We start from the raw sequence: 25,032 nt of genomic DNA, 5'->3' as shown, positions 1-25,032 counted from the left end.
ACACACATGTACTAAAAAGAACATGATTACATAATTTCGTAAATGTACCTCTGGTCTATGGCAAACTTTTTTAAAATTCCAAAAATTGATGTTTTCTAACATCAATTATTTAACATTATCTTGAGACAATCTGATCCAAAAGAAAGTTAAAAATCCTTTATTAATTCATACATATCTTTAGAAGAATCAGTACGTTTTCATCTCCCTCGTCTTCATCAGGACACGTGTGTCAAAGTTCTCTTCTTCATTTCTGTCTCCTAAAGCCTCTCCACATGTGGACAAAGCCGTCGCTGCAGACACTGACTTTGTCATAAAGCTGGTGAGTACATTTTCTTCTCCCTTTTTCTCTCCACAATTTAAGTATTTATTTAAGAAACCCACCGTAACCACGTCATGTGGTTCTAATGTGAACCACTTATTATGTGCACTTATATTAAAAAAGACCAATAAAACTAATAAAAACACAGAAACAAAGTAAATATGTATGTATGTATGTATGTATGTATACTAAAATTGCCAGCGTTATGGTTGAGGAACAAATCTACTTTGTAACTGAGGCTCTGAGCCTTCTGTCTCTGTCTCGTCTGTGCAGGAGTACCACGAGAACGGGCCCCTGTTCTCCGAGCTCAAGTTCTACCAGAGAGCAGCCAAACCCGAGAGCAGTGAGTAGCACCACCTGTCCCGATGCCGTCCCAGCAGCGCCGGTGTGTTTGACTGATGATGAAGTGGCCGCAGACAGAGACTCTGTCGTACAGTAATTAATAATAAGCCAAAGCAAACATGCACCTCAGCGGTAGTCAGACACTCTCTCTCTGAGCTTGTCTCCACTCTCCTGTGTCTTCACTTGGAGACGAGCAGGACAGAGAGGCAGAGAGAGAGAAGAGAGGAAGCCGCTCACACGTAACGATGCCCGGGCCTCCGCTGAGCCCCTGACCACCTGCCAGCCTGGTTGAGCGCCAGTCAGGCCAGTAGCCATCCAGTCCCTGAGCCAGAACCACTGCTATGTACCTCCAACACTGTTAAGATTGATCATCACATTCATGCATTATTACACTTACAAGGACAAATCTGGACAGTTTTTCCTCCTCTTTATAGAGTTTAGGAACTCTGGTCCACACACACGGATATTAATGGACAGAAATCACACTCACACACTCTCTGAGGCCAGTGATATGCTGGATTCATAAACTCCTTTAATCTAAATCTAATTCTCCCAATAATCATTAAAATTTCAAGATGGGAAAACGACAGTAAGCTTAGCTAAACACAAGCTTTCAAAGAAAGTGTCCCCTAGTGTCATGTTTATCAAGAGAGAATATTTAGAACGTCTAGAATTTGTCTTATATGGTTTAAAACATCTTCAAATAACAGAGAAATAGCAAATAAAACTACAAAAAACATTGGTTTCAATTAATACAAAACAGTTGCATGTGATATTGTGTTGTTTAGAAAAGTATAAAATGAAGGAAAATGACAGAAGCCAGATAATATGTTACATGTACTATAGATTGCACATATATCTATGTGTATTTACACATAGATATATGTGTAAATACACATATATCTATGTGTATTTACACATAGATAATGAAAATGCGGGAAAAAAGAAACAAAACACATGCCTGTCCTGTCATAATGTAAAGTTTATATTATATTATTAATCAGAAATATTCTGTATATTTGAGCAAAGGGTCCCCAAAATGTATACAATTATTTCAATTAGCCACTTAATATGAGCCTAATTATCTCTAATTTAATATACATTTCTTCGCAAAATATGATAATTTAAAGTTTGTGCATTTTTCTTTTGTTATATATATGGATATGAGCCATATGGATTAATTTATATAACATAAATTTACTTTAATGGTGACTCAATCCTACATTTTAAAATAAAACCTGTGTTTTTAGATTAAAAATTTACTCTTCGTCAGACTGGATGCCTAAAAAACCCTTTTGAGAAACAGAAGGCATCATATTACAAGAATAAAGTCGTAATATTACAACTTTTTTTTACGTTTTGAGTGGTGTATACCTCCACCCTAGTCTATGCTAATATTAATTGCAATGCCATATGGCTTCAGTTCATCGTAATAATCAATATGACGTAAAGCGTTTGGCTTCCTGACGACACCAGAGACGCTGCACTCGCCGGAGTTCCTCTGCCATAATCTGGATCCATAATCTCGCAGTCCAAACATGACCCCAGCCATTTTTATTAAAGCCCTCATACTGATGCTACTGTGGCACTGACTTCACAACACGCTCCACGTTCCACATCTTGTCACAAGTTGTAACAGATTTTGCTTAATTCCACGAAAGCTTGAAACTATTTATTCCTCAGTGTGGCCCGAATATTCCATCATAGATTAGTGTGGATGAAGCCGGAGCTGTTAAACGTCTCTCAAGGTCAGGAAATCATCAGAAACTTGACATTGTGGAAATAATAGAAATATGAAAAGCTCTTTTCTGTGACTGGTAACTGTCCAATCACTGGCCTCCTCCCTGCATTCATCGTGGCTTTGAGTTTTAATTTAGTGGGCGGTTCGACACCTGTGGCTCCCGTCTTTTCACATGTGTGTGTAAAAATAGAACCACGCCGCCAACACACACACATTTACATAATTGTGTGTCTTTGTGTGTCTGTTCCAGTGCGAAAATGGACGAGGAGCCGGAAACTGGACTTCCTCGGCATCCCGACCTACTGGGGATCAGGACTCGCCGAATACAATAACCTCAGGTATTTACGTAGATGGTGAACAACATGTTATTGGATGGTTAGATTATGATTATTTAATATTTCTCTTCCTAAAAATCAACACCAGCACTGTATCACAGCAGATTTTAGACGCATATGTATGTCGTTGTCGTGTGTTTGTCATCTTTCAGTAACTAAATGTGTTTTGTTTTTTGATTAAATGACAAAGTAGCTTTTAACGTTTGTTTGCTTTGATTTATCAGAACTTTAGGAGAGTTCACAAAATGTTTTCCGTCAGCTTTCATCCACACAAAGTCAGTCGTAAAATGCTATTTTTGTTTTAGCAGTAAATCAGTTCTAATTATTCCTGTATCGACGGTGTTTAGCCCGGGATGCGTTTGTGTCCGTGTTTCTTTCTGGCTTCTCAAGGAATGCGGTCGCCCACCTCTCCATGTGTTCTTCTCTGTTTATATATAAAGGTGTTGCATACATAGAGTTGTTTTATGGAAAACCTTTTAAGAACAGGACAGAAAAAGATCGTATAGGTAAAGTTCTGTTTCTGTGGCTCTCTCAGGGCACAGAAATCAGGTAAATTCCAGGAGTCATGAGAATATAGTGTATATTATGACCTCTCATGTCTTCGTCTCCCACTCAGGTATCGTTTCATGGTCATGGACCGCCTGGGAACTGATCTCCAGAAGTTCTTGGAGAGCAACGCAGGCAGAATGAGGAAGGCAACCGTGCTCCAGCTGGGTCAAGAGCTGGTGAGATTATTACCTAATCTGGGAACTGTGTATAATTAATTAATTAATTAATTATATTGTGTATATAAGGAATTCTTAGATGCAGCTGGAAACTCTGAACACATTTCTGTGTCCGTGTCAGGTGGATGTCCTGGAGTATATCCACGAGAACGAGTACGTCCATGCGGACATTAAAGCTGCCAACCTCATGCAGGGTCACAGAGACCCTGACCAGGTTAGTAATCGTCATATCTTCACCTGTATTTATGTTCTAGTCAAAGAGTTATATGATGATGATGATAATAATAATAATAACAATACAATACAATAATACACTAAAGCTGGTGTCAGACATAAACTCGAGTCTGGACATTATCTGGAGCTACATGCCCAGAAAATTTCATTCCAAACTTTGGCCATGTATGTTTGAACTGCATGTTTGGTTTTACTTTGCATTTTCTTTACTTATTGAATTATTTTATTCAAAAGCAAAGCAACAGTAAAGCCATGAAGTGATGATTCCGTCCACGTTAAGTAGGTAATTTTTGTAGTGGAGAAGCAACCTAATCTTGCCGTGCCGAGGCGAGGCGAGGGGAGTCGAGTCGAGCCGGTGGAAATACGCCATAATGCTGTCGCATTTAATCCAAGTTGTGAATATCCATTCAGACTTTGGGGGGAAAGTAGTTCAAACTTGAACCTTGAAAAACCTGTTTGAGTTTAAAATCTACAGCCTACAGGCGTAACAGACCATCTGAAGTAATTACAGTGTGGTCCAGGCCTTACATTAGTCTTAAATGCCCTCTTGGCCAATCAGAAAAAATACACTGACAGTGCTGTTACTATGGTTCTGTCGTCTCGTGTAGATCTACCTCGCAGACTACGGCCTGTCCTACAGATACTGTCCTGATGGACACCACAAAGAATACAAGGAGAGCCCCAAGAAGGGCCACAATGGAACCATGGAGTACACCAGCCTCGATGCCCACAAAGGAGTTGGTAAGTGCTTTTATTTCAGATAAACCTTTTCAAAGAAACACGACTCTAAGCATATTTCCCCCCTCCTCCACCTTAGAGTCTTTATTTGTCAATACATGTAAAATAGTGTGTACGCGCTGCCGCCCTCCACCTTCCTCAGCTCATATTGGGAACCCATTAACTGGCAAATTGCCTACATGCTCCCTCCCTTCATTGACCATCGATTCTCCATCTGCGTCCGACGCCCGGAATTCCACCGGCGCCGTCCTGTGTCTCTATGCAACACTTTCCCTAATTAGCTGAAGTCATAACCTGCGTCGTGTATTCATCTTCCATTAATTAACAGCCCCGGTGTTTGTTGTTTGGAGCGAGGCCCAAACCTGGGGTGACCTCTGTGAACCTGAGCGAGCCCCCCCGCTGCCTCTAGTTCAATACTGTATGTTAGCGCGGCTCTGCCTGCCTAATGGCCGTGGCAGTGCCTTCATCAACTCCATCGATACATGAAGGAGAGGAAAATGTCCCGTCAGCAATTATCAAATTGAACTAGTATTCATTTTAGTCCATTTAATCCATAGTCTAGAACCTGCAGGAAAGAAGCAGGCAGTGAAAACATGTGTGCACTCTGATCTCACCCTTAGACCACCTTCTCCAGCTGGTAACTGAAGTTTGTGTCGTTTTTAGGGGAAAAATGTTGATGTTTCCCAAACCTCGAAATATTGATTAAGTTTCTTCAATGAGTTCATTGTTATATGGAGTAAAAAAAATGTGAAATATTCACAATAGTTGGCAATTGATTTAATAATCGATTACTCGTCGAAATCTATTAAAAATTTAAAAAAAAATGTATTAATAACTATGTTCATTAAAACAGATATTTCTGTTTTTAAAGAATTAATAATCATTAAACCCAACTTTAAGTGCAACCAGGTCTGCAACTACCAGTTATTTTTATAAACTGTCAATTATTTACAAGATTAATCCAGTACTTGTTTGCTCCGTAAAGTGTCAGAAAATGTTGAAAAATGTCGCCCACTGTTTCCCAAACCTCAAAGTAATGATGTTTTTAAAATTGTTCTGTCCACAAATCAAAATAACTTGTTTTAATGATTTCTTTCTTGTATCAAGCAAAGAAACGAGAAAATATTCTAATCTAAGAACCTGGAAAATCCCAAAGCTTATTTTAATCATTTAAAAACCTATTAAAAAACGTATTAATTATCAAAATAGTTGACGACTAATTTAGTCATTAATAATTAATAATCAAATAAATATGCAACACGCAATATCAATACTTTTCCTTTCCTGTGACTATTTCAAAATAAAAGTCTGGCTGTGGCTTACTACTTAAATATAAATAATTGTTTTATTATTATTTTAATATTTATTTATTTTTCTATTAATGTGAAGGTGCAAAACTGGAATATTTGGTCTGTTGTTTGACACATACGGTAACATGCGAGGACGCTGCAGGCCAGATAAAACTAGTCTGCGTGCCGTATGTGGCCCCAGGGCCATATGTTGACCATAAATATTAAGTAGCATAAGTAGCATTTTTGCTGGAAATGGCCGTCCCTGTTTAAAGTCTGTATCCTGCTGTTCTTATAAAGAAGTGAAGGATAATCTGTGTGTGTGGAGATTATGACCGAGGACCAGACACTCGACCGCCGTTCCTCTGACCCGATGGCACCAGTACCCTCTAAAGATGTTGACAGTTCTGAGAGGTTGCCATGGTGAGCTCTTTGGTAAACACACGGCTCCTCGCGAAGTGGCAGCAGGTCTTTTTGTGAACGCGCAGCTAAACGGTGTAATTATCGCCATTCTGTGGGCGTCCGGCGGACACGAGGCCGGCGTCTCCCGACAACAAGACTGCGAAGCAGAAAGGGGTTAAGAGTGTGACAATGTGCGCGCTTTAGGGAATCTGAATAACAATAGGAGATAATTAACAACGTCGTTGCTGCCTCACCTCCTTGTCTAAGAGAGTGTGTGTGTTTATACGGGTGTTTTATATTCACACGTGTGTGTGTGTGTGTGTTTCAAGCATGTCCGAGAGCGCGTGTGTGTGTGTGTGTGTGTGCACGTCGTGCGTATCTCTGCCTCGTCCTGTGCCATTCATCATACGGGGGCAAAACAAGTTAAATGCGAGAGGAGCAGATGCACAAAACACTATTATGAGCGGTGATAATGTGCCTGCAGCACGCACACAGGGCAGCCGCGCTTAATGTAGTTGTTGATCTTTTTAATTGTTAATCTATTACGCCGCTCGGGGAGTCGCTATACTTTCTCCCACTGTCAGTATTTGTCATCTTTATTCTCCTTCACCTGGGCCCTCGGTAGCCAACGGAGCAGCGTGTAATTATGTGGGAGCGTCGTTAATGCCGACTTAATGCACGCGTTACTACTGCGCTGGAAAACAACTGGAGTCAACTCTGAGCCGCCGAGATGAAGAGCAACAGGCGGAGTGAATTTATGATACGCACCGAGCGTCACTTACAACTTCAGCTAAAATAGAAGCCGCCACCTTAACTTAGGGCGAGGAAACTTGGAGGTAACGTTGTGCATGGCTTACAGTGGAAAAGCAGTTTGAATTTTACCATCGTGAGGCAACAATGTGGTTCATTTTGAGTTGCTGTGGAGGAACCAAGCACACGTTCACATGTTCACATGTAATCAGATTAGCGCCCTCGTGTCCCGTGTAATCTGGTTGTGCGAGCCAGTGACCGCACTCCCTCCCCAGACCAGACTGTAGTCCGGTGTATTAGAGGAGGAGGAGGATCAATGTGTGGCTGTGGCTCAGGGAGGAGATTTCTCTCCTCTGATGGAGTCGCTCAATAGGTCATTTCTCTGGAGACGCCGTTACTGTATCGAGCTGCTAAACCTCCGCGGGCTCCAACCCTCCGGATGGACTAGGTTCACACGTATCGATAGAGCGCACACGTTAATGTAGACCCGTGCGATCGCGCACACACACACACACTCGCAGTGTGACACGGTGCATTCTTAAAGGTGCTTCAACATCTGTGCTTGTTTAAAATCGACAGATCTATACCTTTGTCACTTTATCTTGCAGTTAGGCAGCAGTTTCCACCTTGAATATCTAAGTTTGTGTTGCTTTGTAAACCTCTTGTTCTCCTGCATCAAATTCCATAGAGAAAATCAGCGTTTTTAGTTTCCAGTTTACTGCTGCCTTATTTGGCAAGTGTTCACATTATAAGAAAGTCTCAATAACTTAATAAAGGTTTTACAAAACACCAACGTCACAAACTAAAACTTTGTTTAATGGCAAAATAAAGCACCAAACATATTTTTAAAATCCTTTATATGTAAGCTGTGGCTTGGATGTTGGTAGAAGAGTTGGTAGAAGAGTGTAAATTTATATTATTTTTTTGCCGTTTCTCAGATCCATCCAGACGTGGCGACCTGCAGATTTTAGGGTTTTGTCTCCTTCACTGGTTGTGTGGTTCTCTGCCCTGGGATAAAGTTCTCAAGTACCCAGCTCACGTCCAGGAGGCTAAGACTAAGTAAGTTACATCTGTAGTGAAGCTGCAACTATTGATTATTTTCATAATCCATTTGTCTGTGGATTACTTTCTCAATGAATCGAGTACTTGTTCGGTCCATAAAATGAAAGGAAATGTTGATCCGTGTTTCTCAAACCTAGAAATAGTGATGTTCTCAAATGTCTTATTTAGTCCACAAACCAAAATGATTCAGTTTTAATCATTTCTTTGTTATATGGAGCAAAATAGAAAATACTCACATTTAAGAAACTGGTTTTAATTCTTTAAAAAACACACTCAAACTGATTATAAGATTAATTTAGTCTGTGATTAATAGTAAGAAATTTTAAATGAGCTGCCAAATTGAAAGTTTCTTTGTTATATGGAGCAAAAACACTGAAAATATTAACATTTAAGAAGCTGAAAAATCAGAAAGCTTGTTTTAATTATTGGAAAATAAACACTTAAAACCGATTAATCAAATGCAGCCTATATTTAAATCTTTACATGTTACACAGTGTACACCAATCACTATGTAAACTACGCGAGTACAAAATCTTCTGCAAAATTGAATTAACAGCTGATTTGAATCAAAGTTTTATGAGTGTCTTTCTTCCTCAGACTGATGGATAATCTGCCAGACTCAGTGAAGCAGCTGTCAGTGAGCAGAGAGAGCAGCACAGGTGAGCAGCACAGGTGAGCAGCACAGGTGAGCTGCAGGCCTCACACTGCACTGACTCAGAATATTCCTTAATGTGAGTCCCAGTTTGTTATGGACTCATTCATCTGAATTACTCACAGCAGTACACACACACACACACACGGTCGTCAGCTGTTTTTAAAACATTTAAATGTCAAACTTTCGGTGCTGTTACTGATCTCAAAACCCTCATCCAGATGCAGTTTTGTCACTAAGCGATAGGGAAATGGACCAGACCATTACGGTTCACCGCCTTTGAGTTTACATAGAGTTAAAGGTTTGGTCTGGACCATGCCAAATCCTCTCTGCATCTTAAGACGCACAAACACAAAACTATACGTGTCTCAAGTCTCAAGTTTCAGCCTATTTTCTACATTTCCCAGCAAAATGAAACCTGTTGATAATGACTGACAGTCACAGAGTGGTGATTGCTCTAAGACAGTAAGTGAAGCTCAGCTTCATCTCAAAGGTTCTTTCACTCTTTACATTTCACTACAAAACATGCGCTAGAACTCGATAGAACATCCAGAATCAGCGGTTTATCATGTACGTCGGATCTTCTCATGTGATTTTCCTGCAGCAAAACAGGGTTTTTTCACTGTGGCAAAAACGTCACTTCCACTGAAGCTCAGCTTCTCTGGGAGTCAATGGAGCATGATTGGAGGAACTGTCTGAAAGGCGGAACAAGTTTTTGATTGACAGAGGAACCTTTTCTGCCTCAGTTCTGCGTGGATTTTGATTGGAGTTTCAATCTGAATACAAACTATTTTAGCGGCTCTATTAATCAGGTCATGCATCGCGTGTGCACCAAGCCTTAGGTTAGCTGTTAAACAAGTTTTTAAATGTAATACTTGTATGTTTTTCATGTATTCCTAATCTGCAAAGTGTCAGATTAAAGTCATACTGCTGGGAGAATGTCAATATCATTATAAACAGATCTTTTTTCAGTCTATTTTTGTTGGGAACCTCGTGTGTAACGGCAAAAATCAAAAATAGGTGCTTTTCTCACATGTGTGTTGTTGTTATTATTATTATTATTATTATTATTATTATTATTATTATTAGAAGAAGAAGCAGAATTGAGCTCCTGCTGTCCCATCATCATCATCATCATCATCATGGACGTACCTTTACCTCCAGTGTGTTTTATCACCTCTCTGTGAGCAGAGGTCTCACCTGTGTGAGTGTGATGATGTGTGGACAGGAGCGAGAGCAGGTGCCACAGATGAGACGTTTCCATGGCAGCGTGTGATGTATGGAAGCTGCTGACTCTGTGTGAGCTGTGTGTTTAATCTGACCTGTCTCACTCTGACCTGTCTCACTCTCTGTGCAGAGATGCAGCTCTGACCGACGCCTCAAATACAAATACATTCATACTGAGCGCAGCCTGGAAATAGAGCCACTCAATTCACCCTATAAGAGATTTAGAGTTTGTACACTCTCTTATAAATATGTTTGCTGATATTATCTCACTGTTAATCTGCCTTTTGTGAAAGGAACTGTCAAAGTTTGTGTCACTTTGTAAGACACTCATCACTCATCAGTGATTTTAGCTCACAGGGTCACAAGAGCTGCAGGTCGACTGCTGCCTCATTTTATAAGTTTGTGTTACTACGATGAATCCAGAAAGTCTGATTTACGTTTATGTTTGGACTCGCATGTGTGCTGGGTTTTAAAATCACTGATTTTCTCTAGTAAATGCAGTTTCTTGGTGTCCCTGTTTTCCAGGAGAACTGTTGAATGTGTTGTGAATCTTTTTGACTCCTCTGTCCTCGTCGTCCTTGTCCTCAGATGAAGTGGCTGCTTTCCTCCTGTACGTGAAAACTCTGAACTACCAGGAGAAACCAAACTACCAGCACCTCAAAGACCTGCTGTCCAGAGCTGTGAGGGGACGACTGGACTTCTCCAGGCCTGAGGGACCTACAGCTGTGTCCTCCACCAGAGGACAAGATCCTGGCACCAGGGAGAAGGTGAGGAGACTGAATAGTCTGGATAAGTCGGGAACACCAATAATTGTGGATTATGACACATATTCAGAAAACTAAGATATTGTGACGTCTTTTCTTAGTTTATAAAGGCAGCACTGACACTTTTATTCAGATATTGTGATATATTAACATTATTATTAGTAAAATTATAATAAACCCTTTTCCCTTACCTCTTCCTAAACTGGATTAAGCCTGATTATTTTTTGACTGTTGTGTTTTGTAAATGTCTTTAATTTAACAGTAAAAAGCCCAGGAAATCCACCCGATATCATCTAAAATCATAGGTTGTATTACAGTTGTATTTCAGAGATAAATCTACTTTCTTGATCCCAAAAGTGGGAAAATGTTGTTTTACAGCAGCACAGCTTCAATTACTGACAAAATATGAGATACATTTGGAATACAGATCATAGAACAACTACAACTACAATACTGTATTTTATACATATATATATATACATACATACACACATGTATCAAAGTATTTTAAAGAAAACTCGTCATGATCTCAGCGAAACGGCCTTAAAATCTCGATACCTTCAGATTTATCTGTACATTAAATGCATGTACAGATAAGTGAACTTCCAGAAACTCCAGTGTTGGTCACAAACGCTCCTTTTTTTCCTTTTTATTGAGCCTCTTGACCTCAGAGTGTGTCAGAGTGTGTCAGCAGTGAAGGAGGAGGAGAGTTAACCTTCTCCTCCTCCAGAGTTTCACACAGTGTCAACCACAGGTGGTCAGGGCTAAATCTGAAGAAGATGACCCTCCTCAATCACTTCTCGACCCCTCGGGGGCGCGGAGATCGCAGAGTTGATGACGGACACTTTACTCGCGACGCCTCCAATTACGCCCGTGATTTCCTGTCTCTCTCCTTGTGTCGTTTAGTTTCCTCGTCTAAAGTGCCGGCCAGTTTGATCCCGAGTTAAACACAAGTGGCCATTTAGTGAGGGCAGAGTAAAAGTCAGCCGAGACAAAGGCCGCTCAGTGAAGCATAAATATTCTGTTTCATACCTGATTATAGTTGGCACCAGTTTTATTGAAGAGAAATCATCATTTTTCTGTAGCAGAATGTAGGACGAGCCAGAGGAGCCAAAGCTCCGGTGAGAGATGAAGAACAGGACGACGGTATGAGATCCAAACCAGTGCTGGCTCAGTACCGAAGAGGACCGCCGTCACAGGTAAGAACCCAGAAAACCACTCTGTGAGCCATAATATGAATAAAATGTCTCTCATCTACTATTTGAATGCATCTATTCTATCAAATAAAGACCACATAATACAAATCTACACTAGCTGAAGTGTATGTTATTTTAGGAATATGTTAACCTCTTAATCTTGACGTGAGAAAGCAATTTACTGGAACACCACCAACCGTCAACATTCACTTCACTTCTTCCCAAATGACTTCCAAGAAACGCTGACAGAAGTTTTAATTGACCCACAATGTCATAGAAACAATGAGTGATTTTTGCTTCTTGACCACAGAAGGAAGAGGTTTTGCCTGAAGTCGGACGATCACTGAGGCCGAGACGTGGACCTGTGACGTATGAAGATGATAGTGATGAGGAGGAGGAGGAGGAGGAGGAGGATGATGAAGAAGAAGATGAGGCCAGACCCAGAGCCATCGCTGCATGTTATCTCAGAGGTCCTCCCATTGGCCCCAGATCACAGTCAAAACAGGTGTGAATGTGTCAGAGCAGCAGTGACGCTGAATTAACTTCAATCATATTTACGTTTTACTGTCGCTTCGTCTTTTTAAATGCCGAGTTCTACATAACTTGGAATTTAGAAATGTTGTACTTCAGCGTTGGCACCAAGAAAAATAGTGACTAAAATTCAACGTTAATCATATTTGTTTAAACTTTAATATTCTAAAATATCGCAGTATTTCACCAACTAACGATGATTTTCTCGATTAATCCAGTAATCGTTTGATCTATAAAATGCCAGAAAACAGTTAGTGTTTGTCAAAGCTGGAATTGATGATGTTCTCAAATGTCGTTTTAATCACGAAAAAAAGCTTCGAACCGATGATTAAAATAGGTGACGATTAATCGAGTAATTGTTTCAGCTCTAAGAAGCGATATATAAATATTCTTGACACTGGTTTTGTGTTGCATTTAAGCTTCTGACCACTAGTTGCAGTAGCCTTTCACGCCTCTAATTAGACAAAGACAATAGTATATTGATTATACATAACACTGCTATTTATACTAAAAAAAGAAATAATTAACAACCTATTTTGTCGGGGAAAATCTAAATATATGCGTCACATCACTGGATTCTTGCTAAAACACGGCCCTATTTATTAAAAAAGAATGTGATTCTTTTGACAGAGTAACTCCTAGATATTGTACTAATTTAGTAAAATTAAAGTATGAGTGTGCTGTGGCGTAAACAATAAGACCCGTTATTTCTGATAAATCTTGTTCGACTTTACAAAGATTTGTACCATACTCTTACATTTCAGGCTTCCAAGTTTCCTGAAATACAGACCATTTTGTTCTCTGTAAGGTTTAAAAAATAAAATCATTCAACAGTATTTTCTTCCACATGTTTATTTATGTGTTAATATATTAAACAGCACAGTAGAATGTCCAGTTTGAAAGAGCAAACACGTGAAATTATCCTCCAACAGGACACAGAAAACAAAGTTATCTTCAGGAAATGGGACGAGGACGAGGATGCGAGAGTCCGACCACAGAGGAGACAATACTCGCTTCTGGACTGCGAGGGCAGCGATAGGAGGTCACAGGGTCACCACGGGAGACACGCCCCCGACGCTGTAGATGCACAATCCCACACCGGTCGCACATGGACAAACAGACACTTCCACTGGCTGGTTTTCGTGGGCGCCTCGCTTTTCTTCGGGGGTTTGTTTGTCGGGAGATTGTCGCAGGCGTTCTACTGACGTCGTCTCTCCTCAGGACGTGTGGGTGGACATTTTCACAGTGATGGGCTGAAAAACATAAGCAAGAGACTCCGTTTACATGTTGAAAGTCCAATTTTAGTCAGACTAACGTACCTGGATAATGCGATTCATAGTCCGTTTACTCCAAGCCTATAGTAAACGCAAGGAATCATGGGGATACTGATTGCTCTATTTGTACAAACTACTCCTCAAGGAATTCATTTATAGAATCAGACTTTCATGTTTACTGGTCGACCACATTATGTAGATGTTGTATTTATCTCTTTTTAACGATGGCAAGTGTAGGACTGATGTTGAATTATTGACAAACCTAGTGGTTGTGATTCACATTACATTTATTTTTTTGTCATGGTCTCAGGGAAATAAAATTGCAATCTTGTCTTTACACTGAGCAGTGACGATTATGGGATTAGTGTTAGATTTCATGAAAGAAAGTCACTTTCTAAAATGTGATTAAAAGAACTAAAAAAATAAACTAAAACATCTATGATGTTGTGTTGCATTCACTGACTCTTTACTTGGTCCTTGGACTTCAGAAGTAGCTCAAACAGACGGGACTAAAAGCAGCGTATTGTTTCAGGAACTCGCTCACAGAAGAGAAGGCTACGCGCTGATGAAATACGATCGACTGAAGGACTTTGTTTCACAGATGTACGTACGTACCTTGCTGCAGTAAGGACACTCTCCAAACACCACACTGAAGCTCTGTCTGCTGGAGGGCAGCGCTCGCAGCCACTGAAGAGAAGAAGGAAAAAGTGATTTCATCATATCGTCGCCACCTTGAGTCAAGTGTCAGGTAACAGTCGTAAAAAGCCACGTTTCACTGTCACACACACTTAAAGGTATATTCAGGATTATTATCAGACACCTCTATTTGTGTTTATGTGGACAACATACTAAACTATCCCACACGGTTAGTGTAGTGGTTAGCACTCTTGCCTTTGCAGCAAGTTGGAACTTCAAAAACATGCAATACGGGGGATTAAGTAGATTGGACACTCTATACTTTAGAGTGTCCAATCTACTTAATCCACCATAGGTGTGAGAGTGAAGTCTCTGTGTGTGGCCCTGCGATGAACTGTCAAGGATGTACCCTGCCCATCGCCCCAAGGTCAGCTGAGATTGGCACAGCGACCCTCTGGTGGAGGATATAGCGGTAGATGATGAATTATGACTTGTGTCGTCCAACATGTGACAAAATCGGTAAAAGGGTCATATTTTTGGAAGTCGTCCAAATTTTGACAAAAAAGTCATAGGTTAGTATGTCGTCCAAAATCACTCAGAAACGTCATAGTATAGTATGTCGTCCAAATTTTGACAAAAAAGTCATACTTTAGCATGTCGTCCAAATTTTGACAAAAAATTCATAGGTTAGTATGTCGTCCAAAATCACTCAGAAATGTCATAGTATAGTATGTCGTCCAAATTTTGACAAAAAAGTCATAGGTTAGTATGTCGTCCAAAATCACTCAGAAACGTCATAGTATAGTATGTCGTCCAAATTTTGACAAAAAAGTCATAGGTTAGTATGTCGTCCAAATTTTGACAAAAAATTCATAGGTTAGTATGTCGTCCAAAATCACTCAGAAACGTCATAGTATAGTATGTCGTCCAAATTTTGACAAAAAAGTCATAGGTTAGTATGTCGTCCAAAATCACTCAGAAACGTCATAGTATAGTATGTCGTCCAAATTTTGACAAAAAAGTCATACTTTAGCATGTCGTCCAAAATCACTCAGAAACGTCATAGTATAGTATGTCGTCCAAATTTTGACAAAAAAGTCATAGGTTAGTATGTCGTCCAAATCACTCAGAAACGTCATAGTATAGTATGTCGTCCAAATTTTGACAAAAAAGTCATACTTTAGCATGTCATCCAAAATCACTCAGAAACGTCATAGTATAGTATGTCGTCCAAATTTTGACAAAAAAGTCATACTTTAGCATGTCGTCCAAAATCACTCAGAAACGTCATAGTATAGTATGTCGTCCAAATTTTGACAAAAAAGTCATAGGTTAGTATGTCGTCCAAAATCACTCAGAAACGTCATAGTATAGTATGTCGTCCAAATTTTGACAAAAAAGTCATACTTTAGCATGTCGTCCAAAATCACTCAGAAACGTCATAGTATAGTATGTCGTCCAAATTTTGACAAAGAAGTCATAGGTTAGTTTGTCGTCCAAAATCACTCAGAAACGTCATAGTATAGTATGTCGTCCAAATTTTGACAAAAAAGTCATACTTTAGCATGTCGTCCAAAATCACTCAGAAATGTCATAGTATAGTATGTCGTCCAAATTTTGACAAAAAATTCATAGGTTAGTATGTCGTCCAAAATCACTCAGAAACGTCATAGTATAGTATGTCGTCCAAATTTTGACAAAAAAGTCATACTTTAGCATGTCATCCAAAATCACTCAGAAACGTCATAGTATAGTATGTCGTCCAAATTTTGACAAAAAAGTCATAGGTTAGTATGTCGTCCAAAATCACTCAGAAACGTCATAGTATAGTATGTCGTCCAAATTTTTACAAAAAAGTCATAGGTTAGTATGTCGTCCAAAATCACTTAGAAACGTCATAGTATAGTATGTCGTCCAAATTTTGACAAAAAGTCATAGGTTAGCATGTCGTCCAAAATCACTCAGAAACGTCATAGTATAGTATGTCGTCCAAATTTTGACAAAAAAGTCATAGTTTAGCATGTCGTCCAAAATCACTTAGATACTTCATAGTATAGTATGTTGTCCAAATTTTGACAAAAAAGTCATACTTTAGCATGTCATCCAAAATCACTTAGATACTTCATAGTATAGTATGTTGTCCAAATTTTGACAAAAAAGTCATACTTTAGTATGTCGTCCAAAATCGGACAAAAAAGTCATACTTTAGTATGTCGCCCAAATTTTGACAAAAAAGTCATAGGTTAGTATGTCGTCCAAAATCGGACAAAAAAGTCATACTTTAGTATGTCTTCCAAAATCACTCAGAAACGTCATAGGTTAGTATGTCGTCCAAAATCACTCAGAAACGTCATAGTATAGTATGTCGTCCAAATTTTGACAAAAAAGTCACAGTTTAGCATGTCGTCCAAAATCACTTAGATACTTCATAGTATAGTATGTTGTCCAAATTTTGACAAAAAAGTCATACTTTAGCATGTCGTCCAAAATCACTTAGATACTTCATAGTATAGTATGTTGTCCAAATTTTGACAAAAAAGTCATACTTTAGTATGTCGTCCAAAATCGGACAAAAAAGTCATACTTTAGTATGTCGCCCAAATTTTGACAAAAAAGTCATAGGTTAGTATGTCGTCCAAAATCACTCAGAAACGTCATAGTATAGTATGTCGTCCAAATTTTGACAAAAAAGTCATAGGTTAGTATGTCGTCCAAAATCACTCAGAAATGTCATAGTATAGTATGTCGTCCAAATTTTGACAAAAAAGTCATAGGTTAGTATGTCGTCCAAATTTTGACAAAAAATTCATAGGTTAGTATGTCGTCCAAAATCACTCAGAAACGTCATAGTATAGTATGTCGTCCAAATTTTGACAAAAAAGTCATACTTTAGCATGTCGTCCAAAATCACTCAGAAACGTCATAGTATAGTATGTCGTCCAAATTTTGACAAAAAAGTCATAGGTTAGTATGTCGTCCAAAATCACTCAGAAACGTCATAGTATAGTATGTCGTCCAAATTTTGACAAAAAAGTCATAGGTTAGTATGTCGTCCAAAATCACTCAGAAACGTCATAGTATAGTATGTTGTCCAAATTTTGACAAAAAAGTCATAGGTTAGTATGTCGTCCAAAATCACTCAGAAACGTCATAGTATAGTATGTCGTCCAAATTTTGACAAAAAAGTCATACTTTAGCATGTCGTCCAAAATCACTCAGAAACGTCATAGTATAGTATGTCGTCCAAATTTTGACAAAAAAGTCATAGGTTAGTATGTCGTCCAAAATCACTCAGAAACGTCATAGTATAGTATGTCGTCCAAATTTTGACAAAAAAGTCATAGGTTAGTATGTCGTCCAAAATCACTCAGAAACGTCATAGTATAGTATGTTGTCCAAATTTTGACAAAAAAGTCATAGGTTAGTATGTCGTCCAAAATCACTCAGAAACGTCATAGTATAGTATGTCGTCCAAATTTTGACAAAAAAGTCATAGGTTAGTATGTCGTCCAAAATCACTCAGAAACGTCATAGTATAGTATGTCGTCCAAATTTTGACAAAAAAGTCATAGGTTAGTATGTCGTCCAAAATCACTCAGAAACGTCATAGTATAGTATGTCGTCCAAATTTTGACAAAAAAGTCATACTTTAGCATGTCGTCCAAAATCACTCAGAAACGTCATAGTATAGTATGTCGTCCAAATTTTGACAAAGAAGTCATAGGTTAGTATGTCGTCCAAAATCACTCAGAAACGTCATAGTATAGTATGTCGTCCAAATTTTGACAAAAAAGTCATACTTTAGCATGTCGTCCAAAATCACTCAGAAATGTCATAGTATAGTATGTCGTCCAAATTTTGACAAAAAAGTCATAGGTTAGTATGTCGTCCAAAATCACTCAGAAACGTCATAGTATAGTATGTCGTCCAAATTTTGACAAAAAAGTCATACTTTAGCATGTCGTCCAAAATCACTCAGAAACGTCATAGTATAGTATGTCGTCCAAATTTTGACAAAAAAGTCATAGGTTAGTATGTCGTCCAAAATCACTCAGAAACGTCATAGTATAGTATGTCGTCCAAATTTTGACAAAAAAGTCATACTTTAGCATGTCATCCAAAATCACTCAGAAACGTCATAGTATAGTATGTCGCCCAAATTTTTACAAAAAAGTCATACTTTAGCATGTCATCCAAAATCACTCAGAAACGTCATAGTATAGTATGTCGTCCAAATTTTGACAAAAAATTCATAGGTTAGTATGTCGTCCAAAATCACTCAGAAACGTCATAGTATAGTATGTCGTCCAAATTTTGACAAAAAAGTCATACTTTAGCATGTCATCCAAAATCACTCAGAAACGTCATAGTATAGTATGTCGCCCAAATTTTTACAAAAAAGTCATACTTTAGCATGTCATCCAAAATCACTCAGAAACGTCATAGTATAGTATGTCGTCCAAATTTTGACAAAAAATTCATAGGTTAGTATGTCGTCCAAAATCACTCAGAAACGTCATAGTATAGTATGTCGTCCAAATTTTGACAAAAAAGTCATACTTTAGCATGTCGTCCAAAATCACTCAGAAACGTCATAGTATAGTATGTCGTCCAAATTTTGACAAAAAAGTCATAGGTTAGTATGTCGTCCAAAATCACTCAGAAACGTCATAGTATAGTATGTCGTCCAAATTTTGACAAAAAAGTCATACTTTAGCATGTCGTCCAAAATCACTCAGAAACGTCATAGTATAGTATGTCGTCCAAATTTTGACAAAAAAGTCATACTTTAGCATGTCGTCCAAAATCACTCAGAAACGTCATAGTATAGTATGTCGTCCAAATTTTGACAAAAAAGTCATAGGTTAGTATGTCGTCCAAATTTTGACAAAAAATTCATAGGTTAGTATGTCGTCCAAAATCACTCAGAAACGTCATAGTATAGTATGTCGTCCAAATTTTGACAAAAAAGTCATACTTTAGCATGTCGTCCAAAATCACTCAGAAACGTCATAGTATAGTATGTCGTCCAAATTTTGACAAAAAAGTCATAGGTTAGTATGTCGTCCAAAATCACTTAGAAACGTCATAGTATAGTATGTCGTCCAAATTTTGACAAAGAAGTCATAGGTTAGTTTGTCGTCCAAAATCACTCAGAAACGTCATAGTATAGTATGTCGTCCAAATTTTGACAAAAAAGTCATACTTTAGCATGTCGTCCAAAATCACTCAGAAATGTCATAGTATAGTATGTCGTCCAAATTTTGACAAAAAATTCATAGGTTAGTATGTCGTCCAAAATCACTCAGAAACGTCATAGTATAGTATGTCGTCCAAATTTTGACAAAAAAGTCATACTTTAGCATGTCATCCAAAATCACTCAGAAACGTCATAGTATAGTATGTCGTCCAAATTTTGACAAAAAAGTCATAGGTTAGTATGTCGTCCAAAATCACTCAGAAACGTCATAGTATAGTATGTCGTCCAAATTTTTACAAAAAAGTCATAGGTTAGTATGTCGTCCAAAATCACTTAGAAACGTCATAGTATAGTATGTCGTCCAAATTTTGACAAAAAGTCATAGGTTAGCATGTCGTCCAAAATCACTCAGAAACGTCATAGTATAGTATGTCGTCCAAATTTTGACAAAAAAGTCATAGTTTAGCATGTCGTCCAAAATCACTTAGATACTTCATAGTATAGTATGTTGTCCAAATTTTGACAAAAAAGTCATACTTTAGCATGTCATCCAAAATCACTTAGATACTTCATAGTATAGTATGTTGTCCAAATTTTGACAAAAAAGTCATACTTTAGTATGTCGTCCAAAATCGGACAAAAAAGTCATACTTTAGTATGTCGCCCAAATTTTGACAAAAAAGTCATAGGTTAGTATGTCGTCCAAAATCGGACAAAAAAGTCATACTTTAGTATGTCTTCCAAAATCACTCAGAAACGTCATAGGTTAGTATGTCGTCCAAAATCACTCAGAAACGTCATAGTATAGTATGTCGTCCAAATTTTGACAAAAAAGTCATAGGTTAGTATGTCGTCCAAAATCACTCAGAAACGTCATAGTATAGTATGTCGTCCAAATTTTGACAAAAAAGTCATAGGTTAGTATGTCGTCCAAAATCACTCAGAAACGTCATAGTATAGTATGTCGTCCAAATTTTGACAAAAAAGTCATACTTTAGCATGTCGTCCAAAATCACTCAGAAACGTCATAGTATAGTATGTCGTCCAAATTTTGACAAAGAAGTCATAGGTTAGTATGTCGTCCAAAATCACTCAGAAACGTCATAGTATAGTATGTCGTCCAAATTTTGACAAAAAAGTCATACTTTAGCATGTCGTCCAAAATCACTCAGAAATGTCATAGTATAGTATGTCGTCCAAATTTTGACAAAAAAGTCATAGGTTAGTATGTCGTCCAAAATCACTCAGAAACGTCATAGTATAGTATGTCGTCCAAATTTTGACAAAAAAGTCATACTTTAGCATGTCGTCCAAAATCACTCAGAAACGTCATAGTATAGTATGTCGTCCAAATTTTGACAAAAAAGTCATAGGTTAGTATGTCGTCCAAAATCACTCAGAAACGTCATAGTATAGTATGTCGTCCAAATTTTGACAAAAAAGTCATACTTTAGCATGTCATCCAAAATCACTCAGAAACGTCATAGTATAGTATGTCGCCCAAATTTTTACAAAAAAGTCATACTTTAGCATGTCATCCAAAATCACTCAGAAACGTCATAGTATAGTATGTCGTCCAAATTTTGACAAAAAATTCATAGGTTAGTATGTCGTCCAAAATCACTCAGAAACGTCATAGTATAGTATGTCGTCCAAATTTTGACAAAAAAGTCATACTTTAGCATGTCGTCCAAAATCACTCAGAAACGTCATAGTATAGTATGTCGTCCAAATTTTGACAAAAAAGTCATAGGTTAGTATGTCGTCCAAAATCACTCAGAAACGTCATAGTATAGTATGTCGTCCAAATTTTGACAAAAAAGTCATACTTTAGCATGTCGTCCAAAATCACTCAGAAACGTCATAGTATAGTATGTCGTCCAAATTTTGACAAAAAAGTCATACTTTAGCATGTCGTCCAAAATCACTCAGAAACGTCATAGTATAGTATGTCGTCCAAATTTTGACAAAAAAGTCATAGGTTAGTATGTCGTCCAAATTTTGACAAAAAATTCATAGGTTAGTATGTCGTCCAAAATCACTCAGAAACGTCATAGTATAGTATGTCGTCCAAATTTTGACAAAAAAGTCATACTTTAGCATGTCGTCCAAAATCACTCAGAAACGTCATAGTATAGTATGTCGTCCAAATTTTGACAAAAAAGTCATAGGTTAGTATGTCGTCCAAAATCACTTAGAAACGTCATAGTATAGTATGTCGTCCAAATTTTGACAAAGAAGTCATAGGTTAGTTTGTCGTCCAAAATCACTCAGAAACGTCATAGTATAGTATGTCGTCCAAATTTTGACAAAAAAGTCATACTTTAGCATGTCGTCCAAAATCACTCAGAAATGTCATAGTATAGTATGTCGTCCAAATTTTGACAAAAAATTCATAGGTTAGTATGTCGTCCAAAATCACTCAGAAACGTCATAGTATAGTATGTCGTCCAAATTTTGACAAAAAAGTCATACTTTAGCATGTCATCCAAAATCACTCAGAAACGTCATAGTATAGTATGTCGTCCAAATTTTGACAAAAAAGTCATAGGTTAGTATGTCGTCCAAAATCACTCAGAAACGTCATAGTATAGTATGTCGTCCAAATTTTTACAAAAAAGTCATAGGTTAGTATGTCGTCCAAAATCACTTAGAAACGTCATAGTATAGTATGTCGTCCAAATTTTGACAAAAAGTCATAGGTTAGCATGTCGTCCAAAATCACTCAGAAACGTCATAGTATAGTATGTCGTCCAAATTTTGACAAAAAAGTCATAGTTTAGCATGTCGTCCAAAATCACTTAGATACTTCATAGTATAGTATGTTGTCCAAATTTTGACAAAAAAGTCATACTTTAGCATGTCATCCAAAATCACTTAGATACTTCATAGTATAGTATGTTGTCCAAATTTTGACAAAAAAGTCATACTTTAGTATGTCGTCCAAAATCGGACAAAAAAGTCATACTTTAGTATGTCGCCCAAATTTTGACAAAAAAGTCATAGGTTAGTATGTCGTCCAAAATCGGACAAAAAAGTCATACTTTAGTATGTCTTCCAAAATCACTCAGAAACGTCATAGGTTAGTATGTCGTCCAAAATCACTCAGAAACGTCATAGTATAGTATGTCGTCCAAATTTTGACAAAAAAGTCACAGTTTAGCATGTCGTCCAAAATCACTTAGATACTTCATAGTATAGTATGTTGTCCAAATTTTGACAAAAAAGTCATACTTTAGCATGTCGTCCAAAATCACTTAGATACTTCATAGTATAGTATGTTGTCCAAATTTTGACAAAAAAGTCATACTTTAGTATGTCGTCCAAAATCGGACAAAAAAGTCATACTTTAGTATGTCGCCCAAATTTTGACAAAAAAGTCATAGGTTAGTATGTCGTCCAAAATCGGACAAAAAAGTCATACTTTAGTATGTCGTCCAAATTTTGACAAAAAAGTCATACTTTAGCATGTCATCCAAAATCACTCAGAAACGTCATACTTTAGTATGTCTTCCAAAATGGGACAAAAAAGTCATACTTTAGTATGTCGTCCAAATTTTGACAAAAAAGTCATACTTTAGCATGTCGTCCAAAATCACTCAGAAACGTCATAGTATAGTATGTCGTCCAAAATTTGACAAAAAAGTCATACTTTAGCATGTCGTCCAAAATCACTCAGAAACGTCATAGGTTAGTATGTCGTCCAAAATCACTCAGAAACGTCATAGTATAGTATGTCGTCCAAATTTTGACAAAAAAGTCATAGTTTAGCATGTCGTCCAAAATCACTTAGATACTTCATAGTATAGTATGTTGTCCAAATTTTGACAAAAAAGTCATACTTTAGCATGTCATCCAAAATCACTTAGATACTTCATAGTATAGTATGTTGTCCAAATTTTGACAAAAAAGTCATACTTTAGTATGTCGTCCAAAATCGGACAAAAAAGTCATACTTTAGTATGTCGCCCAAATTTTGACAAAAAAGTCATAGGTTAGTATGTCGTCCAAAATCGGACAAAAAAGTCATACTTTAGTATGTCTTCCAAAATCACTCAGAAACGTCATAGGTTAGTATGTCGTCCAAAATCACTCAGAAACGTCATAGTATAGTATGTCGTCCAAATTTTGACAAAAAAGTCACAGTTTAGCATGTCGTCCAAAATCACTTAGATACTTCATAGTATAGTATGTTGTCCAAATTTTGACAAAAAAGTCATACTTTAGCATGTCGTCCAAAATCACTTAGATACTTCATAGTATAGTATGTTGTCCAAATTTTGACAAAAAAGTCATACTTTAGTATGTCGTCCAAAATCGGACAAAAAAGTCATACTTTAGTATGTCGCCCAAATTTTGACAAAAAAGTCATAGGTTAGTATGTCGTCCAAAATCGGACAAAAAAGTCATACTTTAGTATGTCGTCCAAATTTTGACAAAAAAGTCATACTTTAGCATGTCATCCAAAATCACTCAGAAACGTCATACTTTAGTATGTCTTCCAAAATGGGACAAAAAAGTCATACTTTAGTATGTCGTCCAAATTTTGACAAAAAAGTCATACTTTAGCATGTCGTCCAAAATCACTCAGAAACGTCATAGTATAGTATGTCGTCCAAAATTTGACAAAAAAGTCATACTTTAGCATGTCGTCCAAAATCACTCAGAAACGTCATAGGTTAGTATGTCGTCCAAAATCACTCAGAAACGTCATAGTATAGTATGTCGTCCAAATTTTGACAAAAAAGTCATAGTTTAGCATGTCGTCCAAAATCACTTCGATACTTCATAGTATAGTATGTTGTCCAAATTTTGACAAAAAAGTCATACTTTAGCATGTCATCCAAAATCACTTAGATACTTCATAGTATAGTATGTTGTCCAAATTTTGACAAAAAAGTCATACTTTAGTATGTCGTCCAAAATCGGAAAAAAAAGTCATACTTTAGTATGTCGCCCAAATTTTGACAAAAAAGTCATAGGTTAGTATGTCGTCCAAATTTTGACAAAAAAGTCATAAGTATGTCATCCAAAATCGGACAAAAAAGTCATACTTTAGTATGTCGCCCAAATTTTGACAAAAAAGTCATAGGTTAGTATGTCGTCCAAAATCGGACAAAAAAGTCATACTTTAGTATGTCGTCCAAATTTTGACAAAAAAGTCATACTTTAGTATGTTGTCCAAATTTTGACAAAAAAGTCATAAGTATGTCGTCCAAAATCGGACAAAAAAGTCATAGGTTAGTATGTCGTCCAAAATCACTTAGAAACGTCATACTATAGTATGTCGTCCAAATTTTGACAAAAAAGTCATTACATTTAGCAGACGCTTTTATCCAAAGCGACTTACAAGGGAATGGAGTACAATCAGCCAGGGGTGGAGTCGAACTTGCGACCATGATATCTTTTGCACACAGGGTACTGGTCTTAACCACTGAGCCACTCCACCCCCCACTGAGCCACTATGTCGTCCAAAATGTGAAAAAAAAGTCATACTTTAAGGTAATGAGAAGTACTCATGCCAAATCCTGTCTGTGATGACACGATGGTCACAGAAGGGTTTATCAGTTATGGTTTAGGTTAGTGAAAAAGCCTCGGTTAGGCTGTTCAATGCA

At 37.6% G+C, this 25,032-nt stretch overlaps 2 protein-coding genes across 3 annotated transcripts in view; one reads left to right on the top strand and one right to left on the bottom strand.

Moving 5' to 3' along the window:
- Positions 1-246: 246 nt before the first annotated feature.
- On the top strand, positions 247-14,041 carry vrk2 (VRK serine/threonine kinase 2). Of its 2 annotated transcripts, none has more exons than XM_058652324.1 (12): positions 247-319; positions 593-662; positions 2,653-2,740; positions 3,354-3,462; positions 3,584-3,676; positions 4,305-4,437; positions 7,814-7,934; positions 8,535-8,596; positions 10,405-10,583; positions 11,666-11,779; positions 12,087-12,281; positions 13,240-14,041. In XM_058652324.1, coding segments are annotated over exons 2-12 (1,368 nt in total). In that variant the 5' UTR covers positions 247-319; positions 593-661; the 3' UTR covers positions 13,513-14,041. The 2 variants fall into 2 exon arrangements, with proteins under 2 accessions (XP_058508307.1, XP_058508306.1); XM_058652323.1 differs by having other exon boundaries at positions 257-319; positions 11,669-11,779.
- Positions 13,427-25,032, bottom strand: part of fancl (FA complementation group L) — a 33,856-nt gene continuing 22,250 nt past the window's right edge. The window contains exons 13-14 of the mRNA XM_058652325.1: positions 14,197-14,268; positions 13,427-13,560 (exon numbers count right to left, since the gene is read on the bottom strand). Coding sequence (XP_058508308.1) covers positions 13,525-13,560; positions 14,197-14,268 — 108 coding nt within the window. The 3' untranslated portion in view covers positions 13,427-13,524. The remainder of the gene's footprint in view (positions 13,561-14,196; positions 14,269-25,032) is intronic.

The sequence above is a fragment of the Solea solea genome, chromosome 15, assembly GCF_958295425.1.
Source record: "Solea solea chromosome 15, fSolSol10.1, whole genome shotgun sequence".
NCBI lineage: Eukaryota > Metazoa > Chordata > Actinopteri > Pleuronectiformes > Soleidae > Solea > Solea solea.
This window is presented reverse-complemented; position numbering and strand designations above follow the sequence as displayed.